Source organism: Sapajus apella, unplaced genomic scaffold, assembly GCF_009761245.1.
Source record: "Sapajus apella isolate SASKATOON/1434 unplaced genomic scaffold, GSC_monkey_1.0 scaffold94, whole genome shotgun sequence".
Taxonomy (NCBI): Eukaryota; Metazoa; Chordata; class Mammalia; order Primates; family Cebidae; genus Sapajus; species Sapajus apella.
In genome coordinates, this window is record NW_022437034.1 from 1,244,986 (window position 1) to 1,258,171 (window position 13,186).

General features: G+C 52.9%; 1 protein-coding gene across 26 annotated transcripts in view; it reads left to right on the forward strand.

The window, feature by feature from the left end:
- COL13A1 (collagen type XIII alpha 1 chain) overlaps positions 1–13,186 on the forward strand; it is a 157,476-nt gene that overhangs the window by 8,800 nt on the left and 135,490 nt on the right. For all 26 annotated transcript variants that reach the window (XR_004262166.1, XM_032256195.1, XM_032256206.1 and 23 more), the window contains exon 2: positions 11,502–11,571. Coding sequence is in view for 25 of the 26 variants with exons in the window: in XM_032256195.1 (XP_032112086.1) it covers positions 11,502–11,571 (70 nt within the window). In the remaining variant the exon portion in view is untranslated. The remainder of the gene's footprint in view (positions 1–11,501; positions 11,572–13,186) is intronic.

The window sequence follows — 13,186 nt, forward strand, 5'->3', positions numbered from 1 at the left end:
GGAAGTCAACAGGCTTCTCCAAGGGAAACTGAGGCCTGCGTCTGGGAGGCTAGGGTGAACAGGGTCCCTGGGTGTGGTCTGGGCTGCTGGTAGGCCCCAGCAGCAGTCCCTGCTGACACTCCCGCTCTCCCATCCACAGCCCTGGATGTGGGGTCTCTGTGCAGAGACGCTGTCTGTGGCCGAAGGGGTGGGACTGCTGGCAGGGGGTGCTCCCCGGTCCTTCAAAGAGGAAGGGCCAGCTGGGCACAAAGGGGCGGAACTGCCTGCAGGAGAGACTGGGCACGGCCTTTGAGGGGACACTGGGCCCCTGTCTCCCTGCCTGGCGGCTATTGTGGATTTTCCTGAAACCCCACATGGCTAGGGTCCACGTGGGCTGGGCCTCCTTCGCCCTTTCCCGTCCTCACTCCCACCCCAGCCTTGCCGGCCTCCTCAAGTCTTGGTCGTTCTCCTTTGAGCATTTGCCCAGGCATTTCCCGCTGCCCACACGCTCCTTCCTCCTGCCCTCCCCGCCCTCCCTGCAGTCGCTTCAGTTTTTTATCTGTTTAGCTTGCAGCGGGAGAACCTTGCTGCCCCTAGAGGCTCTGGTGGGGCCTGAGCCTCTGCCATGGAGGGACTTTCACTGGCTGCCCTCTGTCACGCTGCAGATGCTCTGTCAAGGCACCTCTTTTGCACCGTCATGCTCTGATAAGGTGGCTTGTAGGGCAGACCAGAAAGGGTGACCTCTTGGGACAGGGTTGCAGAAAGGGGGATGGGTTAAAGGGGCATTTGCCAGGGCTTTTCCAGGGATAGCTTCATCCACCTCCCCCCGAACTGGCACTCCTGCCACCTCCAGCCTCACCCCACTGCATAGAATCAGGGAGGGCCTTCATAAGTCATGTGCTGCTCTAGGAATTTCCTACAGCAAGCTTACACACCTCAGTGACGGGGAGCTCACTACCTTATGCGGCTGACTGCTCCATGGTAGGACATCTCTAGCTCTTAATGTCATTAGAGCCCCAGCCCATCTCTACACCCACCAACCCACAACTCCAGCATGTCTTGAAAGCACCTCAAACTCTACGTGTCTAAACTGATCAGGAAATCCACCGCTCACCAGCATCCCTTCCTATGTGAGCACACTGCCTCCAGTCAGGCCCACCCCGGCCCTCCTGCCCACACCTTCTCAGCCTCTGCAGACCCGTCCTCTCCCCTCCATCCCTGCCTGTCCTCCCCAGCCCGAGCTGTCCCCCAGCCCATCTGCTTTCACCCATGCTGTTCTGACTCTCTTAGCCACACAGCAGCCAGTGGGGACCTTTTAAAAAACTAAATGCAATCACCCCATCTCCCTGATTAAACTCTTCAGTAACTGCCTATTGCTCTCAGGCTAGAGACTTGCTAAATATGACGCATGTGGTCTTCAGGTGCAGCCCTTGCCACCCTCTCCAGCCGCATGGCTCACCTGCCCTTGCTTCTGGAGTCCAGCTACATGGTGGCATGCTGTCGTGCTGGGAGCACAGACTCTGGAACCAGATTGCTGGGTTCAAGACCAGCCCTGTTATGACTGGCTATGTGACCTTGGGCAAGGTATTCACGCTCTGTAAGCCTTGGGTTGTACCTCTGTAAAATAAGAGCGAGTATAATAAGAGTACCCTTATGAGGGTTGTTTTTAGGATTAAAAAAAAGTTAAGACAGAAAGTGCTTTGCGTAGAGACTGGTACTCCAGTAATAGATCATCCGATCTCCTTGAAAGAGCTGAGCTTCACCTCTCACAGACATAGAGTCAAGATGTGGGCTCTGCAGGCTTCCTGGGTTCAAATTCTGCCTCTGTGCTTCCAGGCTGCATGCTGTCTCGCAGGTTACTGGGCCTCTTTCTGTCTTAGTTTCCTCGCTCGTGAAATGGGCTGTAGCGAGTGCTGGATGAATTAACGTTAAGCAGGTGCAAAAGTAATTGCCATTACTTTTAATGGCAAAAACCACAATTATTTTTGCACCAACCTCATACATGCAAGATGCTTGCCTGTCTCCTAAGAAGCGCATTATTGGTTTAGCTTTTAGCCCCTCCCCTGTGCCTGGGCCCCTCACCTCGCTTGAGATCTCGGTTCATGTCTCACTTTTCTGCCATGAACCAGACTAGCCCATGCCCCAGCTGGCTCTCAGCTCCTTGCCCCTTTTGGCCACAGCTCTGAGGACAGTGGCTGCTCCACACTGATGTGTGTGGTTTACAGACTCTTCTGTTCCCCTCCCTAGAGTATAAACTTCATGGGAGCAGCCTCCGTGTCTGCTTTGCATAGCAAGGCTCCCAACATTCACCCCTGGCACATTGCAGATAGCCAATACCCATTTGTGAAAGGCATGAAAGGAGGAAAGAGGTCCCCAACATTCACCCCAGGACTCTTACTCTCTGCTCTTTCCTTCTTTGTAGTGGGGGACCTCTGCCTCATCCTGCGCCGGGCCCAGAGATGACCCCTGAACCCCTGACACCCTTGAGGTCCTGGGCCCCTTGCCAATCTGCCTCCCATCCACACTGTCAGTTCTCAGTTTAGGGGCCCGGCTCCTTGACTCCCTGTGGCAGCAGCTGGGCCTTGGGTTAGCTAGAAGGAAGGACTTCCTGATATGAAGGCAGCAAAGCTCACACAAGGGTATGTGCCTCCTGTCCCTGACATTTTTCCTGAACCATGGAGCCTGGGGCCACATCTGTCTGTGGTTCTGGTGAGCCAAGGAGGCAGAGGGAGACAGAGGCAGGGTGTGGTATCCGGAGGGCCCTCAGGCCCCTGTTTCACGGCCCTGGGAGTCTGTGATCAGGTGCCAAGTCCACTGCACAGAGAGCTATGGAGGGAGGGAGAAGACGGCTCCTATGGCACCCCCATGGCACCCCCTCCCAGTCCCCAGTGCACGGGCCCCTGGAGCAGCCCGGGCGAGTCCAGTTTTGGTGGGTGTGGGTTGGATGTCTTGATTTCCTCCACTTTGATTTCACCCTGCCAAGCTGCCTGTGCCCTGGGGCATGTGGCTATATGTGGGCCTGTCCCTTTAACAAACCCCTTCTGTGGAGCCAGCCCTCTCCTGCGGTCCCTGAGCTGTAGCCCGTGGAGCCAGCAATGAGCAGCCAGGTCCTGCCTCTGCGCCTCCTCACGGGAATGTCCTCTGTCCCTCATGTCCATTTCTCCTGATTCTTTCAAAGCCTACCTCCTCCTGGGACCACAAGGGTGAGTCCTAGAGGGCAAATCTAAAAGTAAGCAATTCGGTTCGAGTGTGGATTAAGACATCTGACCTGGGTCCCTGACATCCGAGGGCCAGCTCAGTCTGTAGCGTGGCAGCCAGCCCAGCAGCAGTTATGCTGCAGGATGATCAAAAGGGCTCTAGCAGACGGGATCAAGCCCCCGCCCTGTGCCAGGCATTGGGATCCAGAGTGCTGGCACAGGTGCGGAGCTTTGCCTGCTGTGGTCATTTCAGCGGGCACTTCCTTTTCCTTCAACTCCTAGTTCTCAGGGTCAAAAGGCAGTTCGACCCTCACTCTTCCGTCCCTTTTTCCGGAAGAAGGGCTCTGAGTTTCCCAGGAGGAGGAAGGACGTGGCAAGTGCAGGAAACTCGACCACTTGTTGCAGTGGTGCATGCCATGGGGCCACGGCAGCAGGGGCCAGGCCAGCCTCGTTACAGCAGGTGGGAGGAGGCAGGCCTGGCACCACCTCAAGAGAGAAGTGAGTTTCACCTGACCACCAAGCAGAACAAGCTGGCAAAACAGGTGCTCACCCTCCTCGCATCTGGATACCTCTGTTTGTTTTCTGGCCTCATCTTATTTCATCCTACCAGCTGTCTTGTGTAGTCTAGCAGAAACTTAGATTATCCCCATGATGGATGAGAAAATCAAGGTCCAGAAGGATTATAGAGCTTGCTTAATACACAGTTAGTGTGAGAGTTGGGACTAGACCCCAAGGCCCCGCACTCCCGATTGTAGTCAAGCTGATAGGATACAGTTTCAACACTGCCAAGCTCTGCCTACAGTGGGTGCTTCATTGGAGTTTGGGGTCCATCTGTGCCAACCCAAAAGAGGGTCCCACTCCAGCCTCCAAGGGCAGATGCATTCTAATGGAAGGCATGCACTAATAATATCAAAATCAATTATTAAATGCTATTTTCCACCTAAAGTGCTTAGCACTGTGGCTGGTATATGATGTCCAATGTGCATAGCTGTTACAATTATTAACTGTTGTTTAATAATTCAACCCAAAATGGATAAATGCTCCATGGTTTCCCAGGCACTTTCCTCTGCATATCTCGTTCAGTCTCCACGTCGGCACTCGGGGCTGGTAGCAGGTAGTGGATCATATCCGTATTTTGTAGATTCCCCCTGAAGGGAGGTGCCACACTCATGGCCACAGCTGCAGAGCTCACCTGGCCTCTCCCTCTGGGCTGTGTCTATGCCACAGCTTGGACCCACCCCACATATTACAGAGGTCCAGGCTGAGCTGGGGCCCTTTAAGAGCCCTGAGGCTGAGACACAGGGAGGGAGTGGCCCCTAAACCCAAGGCCAGGCTGGAGCCACATTCTCTGGGGGGAGTGAGTAGCTGCCTGGCATTTTCCCTTTGATACTGATACGGGCATTTTAATAGCTGCGACTGATCAGGCGGGTGATGTTTCAGCTCTGGCCACATAGGGCATTCCAGGAGGCCCTGGCTGCCAGCAGGGGCAAAGCAGGAAGTCTTCTCTGCCCAGGGTAGCTGGGGGTCCACCCTAGGGCCTCATCGTGGGGACATCTCACCATGGGTCTCAAAGTCAGATGTCAAAGGGGACAGGCTGGTGGCCTAAGCAGATGAAGCTGGCTTTGGAGAGAGTGCCTTGGTGGCCTAGATGGCATATACTCACCCAAAAAGGGCAACCACCACGCAGCACCACCTGACTGCACATACCCAGTGTTGCCAGGTCTCCCACCGTGCAAGAGAGAGCAGAGATCAGAACTGGATGTGAAATCTCCTGATATGTGAGCAACCAATATTTACTGAGCACTTACTAGGTGTCAGGCCCTGTTTAAGGCACAGTGAATAAAACAGAACAGAACAGAACAAAGTATCCAGGTCCTTGTTAAACTTACATTCTAGTGGTACAGAGAGACAATACGTAAGATAAATAAGCAAAAGAAAGAAAAAAATCCTAAGGAGGAAACAAAATAAGGGTGTGGTGAGGGAGGAGGTCTATTTGGGGGAGGGAGTGCAGGAGATGAGGATGGCCTAGGAGCATGCAAGGTAGGTAGCTGGGAGGAGAACACCTAGGCAGGGAGCCCAGTGGTGTGAGGGCCCTGGGGTAGAAGAAAGCCCAGCATGTGTGAGAGCTTCAGAGGCCTGTGTGATCACCCTGGCTGCTGTGTGGAGAATGGTCTGCAGGGGCGAAGGCAAAAATTGGGCATCCATTAGAAGGTTATCACAGCAATGAGGCCAGAGATGATGAGGCTTGGACCAGGAGGTAGTGGTGGAGGTGGTGAGAAGGGGCCCGATCTCGGATGTGTCCGGCAGGTAAAGAACAGGGTTTGCTGATGGAGTGGGTGTAGGGTGAGAGAAACAGACATCAGTGATAATGGTGAGGTTTTGAGCAATTGGCGGGATGGGGAAGTTGATGGTAGGGGCAGGTCCAGGGAGGAGATGGGAGAGTCTGTCAGAAGCTCAGTTTTGCCTAATTCCGAGATGCCTATGAATGGCCATGTCAAGCCAGCAGCCAGATAGATGCATCTGGAGTTTTGGAGGAAGGTCTAGGTTGGAGGGCATCATCTGCATAGATGGCTTGAAAGCCATCAGACCCGATGAGGTACCAGTGTTTACAGAAAGAGTGAGACCCTGGATGTGGACCCCGTGACCTCCAACATTTAGACATCAAGTAGATAAGAAGGAACCAGCACGAGACTGAGAGGGCACAGCCCGGGTGACAGAAGGGAAATGGGGAGAGTGCGGGAAGCGCTACAAGGAGGAGTGAGCGAAGGCTGCAGCCCGGCTGAGAGAGGCATGAGGACTGTCCACCAGGTGCGGCAGCCCCGAGGTCATGGACAACCTGCAGGAGAGCCCTTGGGGGACGGTAGGGACAAGAGCCAGGTAGGAGTGGTCCAGGAGAGACGTGGGAGGCAGCAAAGGTTGTTATCCAGGAGTTTTCCGAGGGAAAGAGCTAACCAGAGTCAAAAGAGGATTATTCATTTCTTTTCCTTTTTTGTGCTGGGAAGAACAACTGCATATCTGCATAATGATTCGTGAGGGTGGGCTAACTACAGCTAAATCCAGCTTGCAGCCTGTTTTTGAAAATATTTTTTTTTTTTTATGGGAGCACAGCCACGCTGATTTGTTTCCAAACTGGCTGCTTTTGCCTATGATGGAAGAGTTGAGTAGGTGTGGCAGAGATCATGTGGCTCATACAGCCTCAAATATTTACGTTTGCCGGCCCTTGATGTAAATAATCCAATCTAGAGGAGGGGATTGATGAGGCAGGAAGGGAGGGGACTTGCTGGTGACAGGAGGGGTTGGCCCTAGTGGGAGCGCAGATGGGGAGCTCAGGAGGAGAGAAGGGTGCTGGCAGACACAGATGCAGATGGATGGCATTGGGATGGTGGCTGCCTCTGGAAGTCCTCTTCTGCCTGCTCTTCTTCTCAAGGTCATTAGTTGACAATGAAGTTGGAGGAGGGGGCATTGGCGGTTTGAGGAGAGGAAGTGTGAAAACTCCCAGGACGGTGCAATGGCGAAGGGTCGAGGAAGCCGCAGAATGATTGCTGGGTTTCCATGTGAGATCAGGATCGTGCATTTAAAGTAAGATCAGTCAGTGGGTTGTGTGTTCCTCCCACTTCACCCCGCTTCCCGTGTGCAGGGGTGGGGTAGGAGGAGACGCTGAATCTAGCCGGGCTTGTGGCTTAGCGAAGGGGGAGGGTGTCAAGGCAGTGGAGGGTGCAGACGGGGGGTGGTGATAACCACTGCCACAGAATTCGAGCTGGGCACGGAGGGAAGTGACACATGGCAGTGACGGGCAGTAAAAAGCTGGTAGGACCCGCAGGTTGAAGGTCCTCTGGGCTTCGAGAGTCCCTGGGGCTGGGGTGTTAGGTCCTTGGGAAATGGAGGTCTGTGGGCAGAGTGTTGAAGCCTCGACTGTGGACGGATTGCGGTGATGTAGAGATTTAATACTAGGAAATAAACTCTGGGCAGGCCAAGAAAACATACCTACATCTTGAACTTAGCCGGTTTTCTAGCTGTGTCTGTGGTGGCTTTGCCTGTTCCGATGTCTCCATTTCCTCCAATTGAGGCTCCTCATCATCATTCTGGGTCCACCTTTCTCACCTGCCATCTCTCCCAGACTCCAGAGCTGCCTGTGCCCGCCCCGCTGGGCTCTGCAAACTTGTCACCTTCCCACTACCTGCTCTTGCCACTGTTATGTCCCAGGGGTGGCATCTTGGCTGCCCAAGGCAGATCCTGGCTTCTACCACCACCCAAAGTCCATCCTGTGCCCAGTTCCTGCTTCCTCCCACATCTCTTCATTGGGTGATGACCGTGACATCCTCTGGCCCAGAGGTCTCACTGGTCTATACTTAACGGGCTGCTGGAGTGACCTTTATACCACCCAAATTTGACGACATGACCTCCTTGCTTAAAACCTTTGAATGGTTCCTCCGTGCCAGACTCCTTACCTGGGCACACAAGGCCTGGTTGTTAGGCAGCGTTCTCCAGAGAAACAGAAGGAATAGGCTGTATATAGATGCAGAGAAAGTGAGTTATCAGGAGAGATCGGCTCGTGTGATTATGGAGACAGAGAAGTCCCACAGTCTGCAAGAAAGAGGCCCAGGAAAGCCAGTGGTGTAGTTTCACCTAAACCTGAAGGCCTGAGAGCCAGGAGTGCCAGTGGCGTAAATTCCAGTCCAAGCCTGAGGGGCCAAGAACCAGCTGTGGTGCAGGGAGAGTCCATGTTCAAGGGCAGGAGAAGATGAACGGTCCAGCTCCAGCAGAGAGAGCAGCGTCCCCCTTCCTCTACCTTGTTCTACTCAGGCCTTCAGCAGATCAGGTAATGCCCACCCACATTGGTGAGGATGATCTTCTTTCTTGAGTCTGCTGCTTCCAGTGCTGATCCACATACCTAGAAAGAATGTTTTCTCAGCTATCTGGGCATCCTTAGCCCAGGCAAGTTAACAGATTAAAATTAACCCTCACAGCCCCCACTTCCCACTCAATACCCAGGCCCTGCAAAGTCTACAGTCACCTGGCTACCTCTGAATATGCTTCTCCCATACTAGGCTTGGCTGTTTGTTGATGGACTGTGTCTCGTCCTCTATTTTGCACAGTCTCACAATTAGTAGAAACTCAGTAAATACAGGATCGATTGAAGAAAAGCATTGAACTTGAGGTTGGAGGACATGGAATTTAAGCCCTCTATGGCTTACTCAAGGCAATTCCCTTTCCCTTTCTGGGTCTCAGTTTCCTGGATTGTACAACGGGGCTGACTTCTGGCCTGCCTGTTGCACAGGGCAGTGATGGGGGTCAGGTGAAGGCTCAGGAAATGTGAAAGTCATGTCCAGGTCTGTCTTAGGTTGGCCCAAGGGAACAGTCTCCAAGGTGGAGGGCTATGAGTAGATGACTTATTGGCGTCAACATAGGAGGGGGGAGTGAGGGAAGAAGGGTTGGGCAGAGAAGGGGCTGAGCTGTGATGCAGTCATGACAGAGGCCCCAGCTGGTCCCATAGGAGCTCCATAGCTGGGGCGGCCCTAGAGTCAGTCCAAGTTGAGGCAGAGGGGCCAGGTCTGTGTTCCTCACCTCTGTCAGTAATTGAATATGGGTTACCTTTCGGGGACGGTGTGACCCTGATCAAGGCAGCATCCTTAAGCTGAGAGCAGCTCCCAGAAAGAGTCTCAGCCATCAGCAGCCAACACTCCCAACAGCTAAACAACTGGTCTAATCCTGGGAGCCTGGGCAGCCCACCACAGCACCCACGAGCTGTGGAGCTTTATGGCTGTCAGCAAGCCCTAGAACCAGTAGCAGGGATCTGTGTTACACATTCAAAGTCTCTGCTCCTGCCTTAATGACCTGCCTTCCTGCCCCACACATTCCTGCCCCCTGTCCTCGCTCACATCACTCCAGCCACACTCCGCCCCTTGCTGTTCCTCAGATGCTCCATGCACAACCTGTCTCTGGGCCTTAGCCTCTGCCATTCCCTCTGCCTGGAACGCGCTTCCTCCAGATACCACATGACTCATTTTCTTACCTTCCTCTGAGTCTCTGCTCAAATATTGACTCAAAGGGGGACTTTCCGTGACCCCCGGTTAAAAAACCACCTTCCATCACTCTCTGTCCCCTTGCCCTGTTTTATTTTTCTCCCAGTATGTATTACTGTCTGTTACATATTTTTTTGTTTTTCTGTTGATTTTCTCTTCCACAAGAAGTTATGCCTCTCTGGGGGTGCGTCCCATGGGGATGGATCGGGGGCCCCACCCACTCATGCCACAAGCTCTGTCTCCAGCCCAACGCTGTGATGGCAGCTTGCTCCGTGCTGCTGTTGAGTGGTTACAACCTTTAGCCAAAATGGTGCCGACTCCACTGGTCTTGGCTTGTCAGTCATTGACTGGCTTTGTCCTTCAGCAGACCTGTGTCACGCGTATTCTGGGTGCCAGGACCCCAGGTGATTGGTGGGGAGGGAGGTGGAAGCAGATTCGTGCAGTCCCTTACAGGAAAGCAGCATTTGTGAGCCAGGCTCAGAGCTGGGCACCAGACTTTGTCCTGGGGGCTCATTTGTTTGTCCAGCAGACACCCTGTGCCCGCCTGTAACTGGGCGTCAACACCCATCCACCTAATGGTTACTCAGCCTCCCCTTTCTAAGTGAGGGTCTCTGCTTTGGGGTGTTTCCCCTTTTCTGATCTGCCTTGACCCCGGCCCCCTTCTGCTCTCAGAGCCCCCGCCCCGCCCGGCATTGTGTTCGCTCCCAGGCATTTGCACTCGCCTTTCTCCAGCAGGCAGAGCGGGCATTGTGCCAGGAGGCCTGAGTTCCCACCTCAGTTCCACCACATCCCAGCTGTGTGATCCTCAGCAAATCACTCCACTTGCTCTGAATCCTTGTGAAGCTTCCTGACTTTCCCTCCCCTCCCCCAAACCAGAGGTGATAGCACCCTTATGACACCTCCCACATTATTTTCTTCACCTCTCTTGTGGCCCACCCTGAGTGGCAAAATTGCACAGTAGTGAGGAAGGAGATAGCGCTGGCTGTCATCCTAATTGGTCAGCCTTGTCAGAGCGGGGACTACAGTACATCTGGTACAGTCGGTCCTGGCCAGCCAGACCACAGGCTTCATATGGCCAGGTCTTTCTGTTAGTTTTTCAAAAGAAATTACAAATGCAAATTTGCACATGAAACCATCCACTTCAAAATATTAGCAACAAATTCAGTAATAATAATAATTTAAAGATCACTGTGGGAACCAAATAAAATACATTGAAAGGCCTATTTGGCCTTGGGGCTCCCAGCTTCTAATGGCTGCATGAGCATCACAGAGTGTGGGCTTGAGTCCCAGCGCTGTTCCTTACTTCAGCCTTGACCTTGGCCAGGTGCAGTCTCCTCTCTGTACTTTAAGTCCCTTGCCTGTGAAATGAATGTGGTAATAGCTAACATTTGTTGAGAACTTCCTGGGTATCAGGTGCCATTCTTTCTATGCATTAATCTTTCCAATCTCACGGTAATCCAATGGAGTGAGGACTGTTACTAGCCCAGGGTGTGGGAACTGTGTGTTAGCCCAGGCAGTCTGGCTCTAGAGGCATCCCTGTTAACGGCTAGTCTGGCTAACTTTGTTGCCAGGATCAAATGAGAGTCCTTACATAAGACCCTTGTCACATTGCCCTGTGCAGCATAAGCCTGCAGAGTTGGCAAGCAGGGGCATCCTGCACGCATGGTCCTTATGCGTGCTCTTCTCCACTTGCCACCATGAACGCGACAACTCCTTGAGGGCCAGGGTGTTCTACCTCTCTGACGCTCCCACCTCTCTGGCACCTTCCAGACTGGCTCAGTGATTTGAAGAGAAATGAGGAAGAGAATTGGTGGAGAAGTGCAGAGAGCCTTGCCAGCCCCTACTCCTGCACCCCTGCCCCACCTACAAATACTGGCTTTTTAAGGGACACCAAAGAACAGAAGCCACTGTTCCTGCCCAGGGGTCCATCAGGAGCCCAGTCCAAGGCAGGAAACAGCAGAGAGCTGAGAAAAGCATGTCATTGTGCACATGAGTGTGAGGGGCAGGAAGATGCACCTGGTTTATAGGGTCCTGTGGTTGGCCTTAATTGCTTTAAGAGTGCTCCAAAGACATCAGACACTGTGATTACCAGGATGGGCCTTCTTCTCTGCTTCTTATTACCCAGATGCCTGGTGGCCAGTGGAAGGCCATTAACCGCCTGTCTTTGATCCAGGAGGAGTTCTGCCAGCACCCCCTATGTGGCCCCTTCCCCCTCTTCCTGCCCTTGTCAACCCACAGCCACTCTCCAGGGCTTGCTGTCTACAAGCTCCTGGTGACTCCTCTTGTCTGTCTCCTTGTACAGAAATGGAAGCTCCACTCAAGGAGGCGCCGGGAGGCCCCAAAGACATCTCCAGGATGTAACTGCCCACCAGGTAAGGAGCTGCAAACTTTGTTGCAAGGATCAAGTAAGAGTCCTTACGTAAGAACCTTGTCACATTGCCCTGTGCAGCATAAGCCTGCAGAGTTGACTAGGGTCAACTAGTCTCTTACTAGGGGCTTGGTAAGAGTGTGGGTGTTCCTAGAACTGAGACTAGAGGCTCTTCCTGGTGGCCACGCTCTAGCCACACCTCACTCAAGCCATCACTTTTCATTTGAAAGATGTGGATGACAGTATCTGTGGTTGTTTTCCATCTACTCACTGATTGGCCTGCCTGCCCCGCATCCATCAGTCCATCCACCAATCATTTGTTCATAGAGTCTTTTATGGGCCTGATACTCTTTGAACCAGGTTGTGGTGAAGTCAGATAAGATGATGGTCATGGCTGTTTTGAAAGTTATCTAGTGCTATGCAGTGTCAAAGGAACCATCGGCCCCCGCGCAAGGGGAGGTACCTTGCTTGCTGTGTTCATCATTGTGTCCCCAGCTTCCCAGGTATACAAAAATGTTTGTTACCCAAATGATTGACCCCCTTCTTTTCTTTTCTTTCTTTCTTTCTTTCTTTCTTTTTTTTTTTTTTTTTTTGAGACAGTTTTACTGTTGTTGCCCAGGCTGGAGTGCAATGGGGTGATGTCAGCTCACTGCAACCTCTGCCTCCTGGGTTCAAGTGATTCTCCTGCCTCAGCCTCCTGAGTAGCTGGAATTAAAGGCGTGTGCCACCAAACCCGGCTAATTTTGTATTTTTAGTAGAGACAGTTTCTTCATGTTGGTCGGGCTGGTCTTGAACTCCCGACCTCAGGTGATCTGCCCGCCTCAGTCTCCCAAAGTGCTGGGATTATAGGCATGAGCCACTGCGCCTGCCCAAGACCTTATTTTCTAGAGCTAGCTGGATTTGGGTGATGTGTGTTCACTACACAGCCTCTAGGCTACCTGCGCACACACACACGCTTACATGCAAGGAATGAAGGCCAAAGGTTTCAAGGTGATGCTGTGTAATACAGTGAACTGGTCTAATCTAGAACAGAAATCCGCTTTGCCACTTACTAGCTGTGTACGAGTGGACCCCTGACCTGCCTATTCTAGCACCTTCTTCTGTATCCTAGGGCCTGCTGCTCAACCGTGTCTATTCATCTGTGTAACAGCTATGTACTGAGGACCTGCTGGGCACCATGAAGTGTGTTTGGTTCAAGTGCATTGTCCGCTGTGAATGCAAATGATTAAGTTACTGCTTATGAGACGTTTTCTAGGTGCCTGTTATTGTTCAGCCATGAGAATGACAGATGAGAAAGTTTCAGTGTTTTCCTGAGGAACTAGAATGGGCTGTACCTCTTTAGGGGTGGGGAAGGAAGGTCTAAAAAAGGGTTGGAGGAGACAGGGCAGCACAGTTAAGTAATGGCAGAGTGTTTTGCTCTTCTACGGGCCTCTGCCAGCTCAGCATGTGGCCTTCTCGATACCCACGGTGGCAGGTGGCACTGGCAGGGTGCTCACTGGGCTCTCTGGCAGGCCCTCCTCTGGCCCCAGAAGCTGAGGGGCCCAAGTAACACTTACCCAGGTCCCCAAGCCAGGGAAGAGAGGCCGACAGATGTTAAGCATATGGGAAATGAGGGACCG